This window comes from Mercenaria mercenaria, chromosome 15 (genome assembly GCF_021730395.1).
Source record: "Mercenaria mercenaria strain notata chromosome 15, MADL_Memer_1, whole genome shotgun sequence".
Lineage (NCBI taxonomy): Eukaryota > Metazoa > Mollusca > Bivalvia > Venerida > Veneridae > Mercenaria > Mercenaria mercenaria.
In genome coordinates this window covers 71,197,121-71,207,182 of record NC_069375.1, presented here as the reverse complement: position 1 = coordinate 71,207,182, position 10,062 = coordinate 71,197,121, and the positions used below count along the sequence as shown (strand labels likewise).

The window sequence follows — 10,062 nt, the reverse complement described above, 5'->3', positions numbered from 1 at the left end:
AGTTTAAGGGAACCAGATAATTGATAAAGCAAGTTCTCGTAAAATACTATGTATAAATTTGGACTAATTAGAACACGTTCTATAAATAGCACAAATCAAAGATCACGTCTGCTAAGGTATAATTAGGTAGATGGATGACAGAGAGAACATTCTGTATCCAGCAATTGAAGATGACACATCGAGCATTCAACTTATAATATATCCCAGTACCTTGATAAAGAGGTTATGGCAACTACACTCTCAGAGCGGATAAATTATTAAAAGGAAGACGTTTGAAGTTCATAGACTAAAGAAGAGTTGCAGAATTTCAACAAGATTTCCAGCTATAGGGCCAGCGCGTTGGAATTTTACCTTAACGGTAGTTGAATGCCATGGACGATAGCAAATTTAGTCTGAGCACCGGAAAGCTGAGACTGAGACCCGGAGTTTGGTAATCTACTGAGACAGTAGGAGAGATCTAGCTTAATCATGACAGTTCAGCGTTATTGGCGAAGTACAGCCAAGACATCGGGGATAAACCTATAATTATGGTAGTTGAATGCTACATGTGATAGCATAAAGGCAGCCAACATCCAGGCGTCAGGGAATTATATAGAGTTGCAACTTCAGTTAGGAGGACAGAGGCCGAGCATCTATGTGATAGGACTCTTATGTTGTTGACTCAAAGACAAATGTCTGACGGGAACTTCAACAAAAAGACCAGTCAAGAATAGAGTCTCAAGCTATTAAGAGTTTGAGCATATTATTATTAATTGAAGATTGTTACTTTGAAACATTTAGTGATTTGCCTGATCCCTCCTGAAATTGTTTAGCTCCTAATAGAAATCATTTACAAATCATTGGTACACGAATTATTTAGGCAAGATAGCCAGAGGAAAATTCGATACATGAGATATTTGGTCTCGCCAGCTATATGTTTTAACAAACGACATACTACATCGTTTGTCAACTAGTCTAAAACACCTTAGCGATTAGACCCAATTCATTGTTCAAGATACTAAAGGCGTAGGCACTTCCCTGGGTCATATAACTCGTATCCTGACAAACCGATTTTTATCGCTTTTCAAAGTAGTGCCAAAACAGACGTGCCTGGTCATGTTTTTCGACGTAACAAATGAAAGAAAAATCACTGATAGCCAAGGAAACAACTACAAATTTAAGCCGGGGTAACTTGTACTTTAATATGATAAAAAAATCATACGCAGGCTGTAAAATATTTATAAAGTGTTATTTCCCCTTACATATATATCCAGTCAACCTTTGTTTTTACGGATATCAAATGAATATAGTTTCAATACTGAACAACTCAAATATTTAGTAATTTTGAGGGCGAGCATAATATACTTATTGAATAAGTTAAATATTTCTCTAGTACCGAAACTGCAAGAATTAAATCTGATATTTCTGTAGCGATAATGAGCGTGTTATGTGTATTAACATATGCAGAAACCCGCGGGATTGTTTGCGATCGAGACCGAAGGTCGAGGTCACAAACATATCCCAAGGACTTCTGCAGACATCAATACACAACACAAACGTGTATTGTTGCTATTCTTGCATAAAAAAAAACATTACACGACGACTAAATGCATTGTTTTCATATGTGATGACTTTACGATTCCGGTACATTTTTAATCACCATTCTGTTGTTCTTGGAAACGGTAAACATGTTTTAAATATCCATAACCACGGCCCAGAAAGCAACAACTCTTCCAAAAGCATGTAATGAAGGCTTTTAATCAATTCTTTTAATCTTTCATTATTACAAACATAAAATTACTCATATTTTTACATATCACATAAAAATTTGGTAAACAGGAACACAATTTCAAAACTAATAACTTTACATTCGAAATATTTTGATTACGAACACATTTAGAGTACGGATGAGTACGAACGTAGTGACAAGCTTTCAAATGTTTTATCCGAATTCTTCGCGAAATTAGATAAAACAATCCGACTGTTACTTACAAAAATCATTAAAATGATTCCTAAAAACAAACAAAAGCGCAAGTTACACGCAGTTGTTATACATTCACGGTTATCAACAAAAATGAATCGACTCCGATTTCTAAAAGGGGATGTAAACAAGGGTGGTGCGAGTACGTACATCTTTGGGGGAAGTGCGTTTGGTTTTGGTAATTGATACAGCAAAACATACTATGGATTAGATCGCATCTTTTATGCTACACGAAGAGAATATTACGGAAGAATCAAGACGCAGATACCAGATGTCAATCTGCGAAGAAATACATATATACAGCCCTGACAAAGCATTTCAAAAATAAAAATCATGTATTAACAGCACGAGAATTGCCTTGTTTGCACACGATTTTTCTCCCGTTTATACATGGGCGGGTCAAGTTAAAAAAGTAGTTTTTATGCAAGAAATATCAAAAACAACACCAGACTATAAAGTAAACAGGGAAGACGAAAATATAATTTTGCTGAATTCCATGTTCAACGTAACGACTAATGAATATACAAAACGACTGTTCGATATATTTATTTATTTTGATTCATAATCAATATATTTACGTCCTTGCAATATAGCCGTGTACTATCGCCGTGCAATATCGATTTCATGGAGTCGGCAAGGTGCACTTGTATGCGTTAACATTATTTCATGTGTAAGTACTCATATTTAAGAGAGATTAACTATTTCTGGGTCATTTGAAATACATTCATCCGTATAGAAAATATTATTCTGTCAGGAATAGGGTATTATCGTTACGATGAAAATTAAGGACTACCAGGTAAAATATCCTTCAAGAAGATATGTAGGAAATGGCAAGATACAATCATTTTAGGGGTATTCGTAAGGCGATCAAGCACAAAATTATTTAGGGTGGGATAGGCGCTTAAGTAGCTCAGTAACAAACACGCTTATAAACTAATGATAGCTCACACTGAGCCTTCGGGCCATTGAGATAAATGTCACAACAGAGTTTCTTTTCTTCACGTGAAATTTATTATTTGCATTTATAAACAGGAACATATTTTATTACATTGCGGGAAACGGAATGGAATTATAATAGGTGTTAAAAAGTAGCAGACACGATTCATGAGCAAACGAAAAGAAAATCAGTTTTGTTAGTTATTATATATTGTTACCAGTTAAAGTGGCATTGCACATTTGTTTATGGTGAATGTTTTATTGCAGCAATTTTCGGTTGCTGTGCTTTCAAATGTGTTCAATAAACGACAATGCCGCATTAGTATTTAAAAATAAAGATATCGGAAGTAATGAAGTAATAGTTCTTTTCTTCAATCTGCTACGCAATTATCTCCCTTACAAATGAATAGAGATTTATGGAGTTTAAGGGAAAGAACTCCTGCGTGCAGTTTGACTTAAAAAAATATCCCAGTCAAAATAATAAAAATCATAAATGGCAAGCTATTATGCCGTATTGTACATAGAAAGAGTTTGGTATAAGGTTAAAAGCTATAAGTTCCTCCACCATTTTTTGCACAGATATCTATTTCAGCTGGATTGTTTTTATTTTGAAGAATGCGTATAATTCCACTTTAGCTAAAGATACTCATCTTCTGTATATTTGTGTTGTATATACACATCAAATATTGCATCTTGTCCAGTCATTGATCAGAAAAGCCATATGATACACAGCGACATTGAGTACTGACTTTTTTACCATCATTGACTCAGCAAAGCATTCAAATGCAGTCTCGATATCACCTGACCAGTACAAACAATGTCCTAATAAAACTAAAGATAGATGGTAGTCTCGTCTACCCTTGTTGTACTGAACTGCATTTTTAAAATGGCACATGGTCTCTTTCATTGCCTCAAGATGACCCAGTTTTAATTGAGACATGCACATGAGATAGTAACTTATTATCACTGGATTACAGCGGTACACAGCTCTCCACGTATTAAGAACCAACTGAAGAGCTAGAGGATAAGGTAACGTGCGCACGTATGCTCCATTAATGTACATGTCTCTATCGCTATTACCTGTACAAAGGTCATTCACGAGGTTGTTTCTGTCACGATGTAAGTCCTCTACGTTACGTACAGTTTCTTTCCTTTTAATATGCATTTCACCCGATTTGAAGCACAAATACATGGGAGTTCCTAAAGAGGAAGGATAAATTTTCCATTCTTTATTTGACAGGAGTGGTTTCAGTTCTGTTAACACATCATCATAGTTACCGTGCATGAAATGAACTATAGCCGCGTAGATGGTACTAGTTGAAAAATCCATTTCACTTCCTTCTTTTATATTTTTAACAACTCTTTTCGCAAGATTTCTGGTGCCAGAACAAAGTGGTTCTTTGCGCCAAGCCATTTTTATAAGTTTTTTCCGCCATTTCGCCTTTGCCTGTGCAATTTGAACACATGGTAGAAGTATTCTAGCTTCCGGAAATTTGTCAAGAATAAATCTACAGAAGTCAGGATCATAGTGATCACAACAGTATCGCCACATGCTTTTACATGTATTGCTGTAACCCATGAATTCAGGGGAGATAAGTAGAAGAGTGGACAACTCTTTTCCACTATTTCGTATTTCAGATATCAATTCATACAATTCATTTCTCTGTAGTTTGTTTATCGCATGGTCTATTTCTTTCGATACAAACGTTTTATTTTGGAACAAGTTATTTTCGGGTATGATAAAATGATCAAGTTTCCCGTCTTTCATGCACTTTTTAAGCTTTCGAAGACATCTTTTTACACATGTTATAAGATTCTGCGGTATCCATTCTTCCTGTGGAACTTTTTCAGTTTCACACATCCAAAACATAATATTTTTCATGTGGTATGTTGTAATATCCTTGAGAGCGGAATACCTTCCGAAAAATTGTGTCAATCGTTTGAGAATAACAAAACATTTAAATTGTGTTTCATTCATACTCCAGATCAATTCCCGCTCAATTTCAACAAAAGACAACCTCCATTCCATGTCCTTATCTGCAGAAGATTTGTTCCCAATAGCGACAACGTAACATGGGATATTTTCTTCAAGTCGCTTCAGCAATGCTTTACATGGCCACTTATTTTTTCTGCATCGCGTTATCCAGGCTTTAGCCTCTTTGGGCCATTGTCTCATTTCGAACGCTTGCACAAAATCTACATCGGCATTTCTGGTAGCTGGACCGTTTAACTCGTATAGTATGTCATGAAAATTGTCCCCTGGTATCAGTCCATCTGGAATAACATTTTTACAAAACAATTCACTCGAAATGTATTGATCGCTTAAAGTAATTATACTCCTTTTAATTCCCTCGTAGATAGTAGATACTTCTTTCGGTGTATATTGCCCTGACATAAATTTACTGTATTGATCAGCCTGAAATTTCAGTTTACAATAGCCTGGACAACAGCCAGTTCTGACAGCTGAAATGTATATCACGTTTTCATCCATATCATGATCATTTTCAACCACTAAAATTCCGCCAATGACACCCATAACATCTGAATCACTGTTTTTGTCCAGTGCGGTACCTTCGGCCCTGCCTCCACTCGTTATTGATTTATTCTTCCAAAAATATTCTTCCAAATATTGTCCTATTAGTTGAGTGCGTTTCGTTTCTTCTCTTTGAGATAATCCGAAACTTTCAGTGTCTAAAGCATTGCTAATCTGAAGGGAACGTATTTTGTCAGTGGGTTTAGGCATTTTGCTGTGAGAAGCCGTTAATCCTCCGCTCAGTTTTGGGTTCAGTTCGTAAGACACTACTTTATTATAATAAGAAAAATAGTCTAGAGTTCTTGTTACTTTAGTGAATTAACGTAGCAATGCGCAGATAAATTCAATCGGTTTTCTACTAGCATAATGTAGCTGTTGTTCCCCTACATAATCATATTGAAGACTATAACATAATCTTTTGACAGATCTCTGATCAAACGTGTTTTTGAGGCGCATAGAGTGTAAAATCTATTGAAATGTTATTGATTTACCGTATCTTTCTCACGTCTTTGAAATGTAATGAACCATTTTCACGACTTCTTGATTTAAATCTCTGATCAAGTTGTCCCGAGCTCGACTCGACGTTAAAACAATTAGATATTGCATTTCTTGTACTTACTGGAACGATGTGGGAAATTTGCGAACCACAAACCAGACTAGATAGAAATCATTGAATACGATTAAATTAAATGTAACTGATCTTACCACAAATCATTCAGTTAAACTGTTTTTATTTATGATAAATCAATATCTAACATGTTCAGGCTTTTTCATTTGTACTGTATCTGGATGATATTGAAAATATAGTTAATCCGTAATTTATGCTGGTATTGTCGATATTATTTATTCCCCTGAAGCCACTGTGTAACGACACGAGAACTACATGCGTGTATAAATTATGTTATCTTACTTACTAACCTACAAAAATTAACGATAAGACAGATAATTGTAGTCTTTTATGTATTTTCATGAGTTCAACGGCTATATTTTTCTCACTTAATAGGGTGTCCTTACCTCCTATGATCAGATTCAATCGAAACGCGTCTGTTTTTATTTTGCTTCGTTGCGTTATATGTTTTTCCAGCGGATAGTTTTATATATTTTAGTAGTTATCAAAAAACTTATGATGGCTTTAAAACTTATCTCCGTCCTTGGCCGAGGTGTTGTTATATTTTTGTCGCATAATAAGGGAGTCCATTCCACTGGCACCAGACCAGAAAGAAAATGCTTCTGTACATGTTATACTCTACCCCTAGGTATCATATAAGAACAATGGTCATGAACGGGAAAATACACTAACCCATTTCAATCGCGCATTTCTCAATTAAAACGTGCAGTGCGATAAATGCATACTATGGATATGGGACAAGTGATAATTTATCTTCCATTGTGTCCCGGTCACAATTCTTCAGTACTTTTATCTTAGAGAAACAATGCGTACTTTATAGTTTTATCAACGTTACAGAAAAAACTTTGATGAACTTCCCTGTTGAAGTTCCGGTCTAGATTTCAAAACGTTTCTGATTGGTTGATGTGAAAATGTAGATCAGTCGTCATTTAACTACACGTGTTTGCTAATATGTGTATATGCAGAATAAACGTGCAATGTGAAAGAAATAAGCAAAACAGATGTGTATCAATGTATGACTTCAAATTCAAAATTATTTCTAAGACAACTTTCATTCATCATTTTGAGTTTTTTTTGTATAACGGTGAATAATTTTGCATTGTGGTTTTGTTTGTTTACATTCCGTCTAACATGTGCTCATCGCTGTGACCTCAACACCGGATGTTCATTAGGGAAGTTCACGCAAGTTTTTTCTGTAACGTTGACGAAAGCATAAAATATGCAAAATACCTCAGCAGTATGAAATAGTGAGACAGTGTGACTGGTGCACGATGGAAGATAAATTACAACTTGTTCAGTATACTTGGTACCCATTCATCGAACAGCGCGTCTTATGTGAGAAATGTGCGCTTGAAATGTGCTAGTGCATTTTCCCGTTCATGACCATGGTTCTTATATGATACCTAGGAGTAGGGTATAATAGGTACAGATGCATTTTCTTTCTGGTCTGGTGCCAGTGGTCCATTCTATGTTTAAAAGGATTCCTGTTTAGTCTTTGCCAGGGGGCTCTATACGCGTGGTACATTACGTCTCCTGAACAGATTTAATCAAACCGAGTCTGCTATTATTTCACTTCGTTGCAAGCTTTATATGTACATGTACTTCCAAAGGTTCGTCCTATAGATTTTGTTCAATAAGATGCTAAATAGTATGTCAAGAACACTCCGGTAACGTTAAGTTTAAGTACTCGAGATTAAACTATACATTAATCATAATAAGATGTTGTTTTTTCAGCAGATACGGATCCGTCCAAATATGTCATTCATTATTATTTGGACATGCTTTGTAGCCTGTTACATAAAATTCGCAAACGCGATGTAGATGAATGGAAATTAAAAATGACAATGAAGAATGATAAAAAAAGAAAAACATTTTGACATAATTTATACTCTCTTTTACTATCTTATTTTTTTAAGGCACACATTTTAATAGTGTTTCTTTTAGTGAATATTCAACAAGCAATTGAATTCTGATAATTGAAAACTAAGATTACAGAAGTTTACACCGGGTTATCTGATATTTAATATATGAAACTAGTTAAATTAAATTAATATTTCTATTATATGATATTCTTTTTGATAAGTTGCGGGCTCAGTTCTCGTAAACATCACGGATTTAAAACGGCCATCTAGATTGAAGGCAAGGACTACCAAAATATAGTAATCTAGGTCCGGTAAAATAGATGGTCTCACCGCAGTGCACATGAAAAGAATAAATAAGCCGTAAATAAATGAAGTGTGTATTGTATTACACAGGTTCATTTACAGTGTCAGTTAACAGTAAAATATACTTTTGAAAAATAACAGGAATATAATTATAGTTTACAGTAAATGGTGGTTAAAATTTTCGGTCATAAAATTCAATTCTATGAATATGTTATACATCTGGCAATGGAAGTTTTTACCGCCGTTTGAATACATCTGCGGATGTCTCTAAATTTCTTTATGTACTTTTAACATGTATAAATGTTGAGTTCTGCTCAAGCCGGAGCTAGAGAGCGTGGAAGGTAGCATGTATTTCCACTACCGTCCATGAACAGGCTCAATCAAAGCGAGCCTGCAACATTTTCGTTTCTGTTATGCTGAGCGACCTGCGAAGTTTCCGTTTTTTCTATTTTAACGATAAAAACTTCTTAAATTCAAGAAATTTTATTAGTTTGGAGGCATATTAAAGTGTAGAATATCAGGATTGGATAAACTGGAGGTCTTGGGTTCGAGTACCACTTGTGTCACGACAAAACATTTTTAAATATTATTGTGCAGTGGACTTCCGGCACAAATTGTAAAGCTTTAATGTATGAGCTTATGTATTGAAAACAACTCAATTTCTTTTCTTATTTTTACTTTCCAGAGAAATTTCAGAGTTCACAAATGTAACAACTTATTAAAACAACAGGATATATTCTCCTTTGGTAAAACCGAACAATTTTAAAATATGTAACTTCTAATGGAAACCAATTACATTCCAGTTGGTGATCCAAAATCTAAATCCTCTCTTTCCGTTTACTATCTTTAATGTCTAACTCTTCCTAAAAACAAAGTTAGTTTTCAATGAATCATCACATAATCATTTTATCAAATAAGGACCAATGGAATGTATATAAAAAGCGTGTCAATATTCTGTACTATCACGCGGGAAGCAAGATCCAGCTGCAAGGTTAACTGCTTTAAGACTTTATGGCTTAATTGCACGATAAACAACCTTGACATCTCCTTTATAATAAATATTCCAGCAAGTAACCATAAATGTAGATAATAATCACTGAAAGGTATTGACCTCCTGTCTGGGTATTAATATACAAGTTAGAACTATGCAAAAGTAAACCACTTAACACACTCAAAAAATCTTAAGACACTGTATTTCAGAGATTTCGCGGCACTGTTTTAAATTTTTGATAACTGTTTATCATGCGAAAACAGCAGATGATAGTACTTAATTTACAGCATTTATATTTCCAAGGTTTGTTTAATAAACGCACTATATATTGTTGGTAAGGCTCATTGAATAGGGAAGAGTGTAGTATTCCATTCTTAAATAGTATATGATTGCACCATTAACCCCGGGGAGGGGCGGGGAGGGGGGGGGGGAATGAACCTCTATATGCAGCCCGTCTGGGCGTACCAGATGCTTTAAGCATTGGTATTAGCAATAGAGGTAAAATGACCTCAAGGGGAGGGTTGCGATCAGGACTGTTTATTAGAATAAGGCTGTAATTTTTATTATTGTCATTATTAATATTGTTATAGTTACATTTATTATCATTATTATGTACAACGCCATTGAATATAATTTTGTATAAAAATATCATGATCATATTATTCAATTTCAGTTTCAGTTTTAAAAACAATATAAACGATATAGAACATAATATTTCATTGATCTTAAATTTAACGTTATACACATCCTGTAAAGTTACAATACATAACGCTTTTTACACTTAAACGGGCGTTTTATGCGAACACAACTAGAGCATACAGGCAATAGTGTCTATAATGCAAAAAAAAA

The 10,062-nt window shown here is 34.7% G+C and overlaps 1 protein-coding gene across 1 annotated transcript; it reads right to left on the bottom strand.

Moving 5' to 3' along the window:
- Positions 1-1,721: 1,721 nt before the first annotated feature.
- LOC123558176 (uncharacterized) lies at positions 1,722-5,796 on the bottom strand. The gene has a single exon (XM_045350054.2). It carries the CDS (start codon positions 5,637-5,639, stop codon positions 3,576-3,578), a length of 2,064 nt encoding a protein of 687 aa, XP_045205989.2. The 5' UTR covers positions 5,640-5,796; the 3' UTR covers positions 1,722-3,575.
- Positions 5,797-10,062: the final 4,266 nt, after the last annotated feature.

Coding starts and splice junctions, on each gene's coding strand:
- LOC123558176 (XM_045350054.2), bottom strand. CDS start 5,639: ATGCCTAAACCCACTGACAAAATACGTTCCCTTCAGATTAGCAATGCT.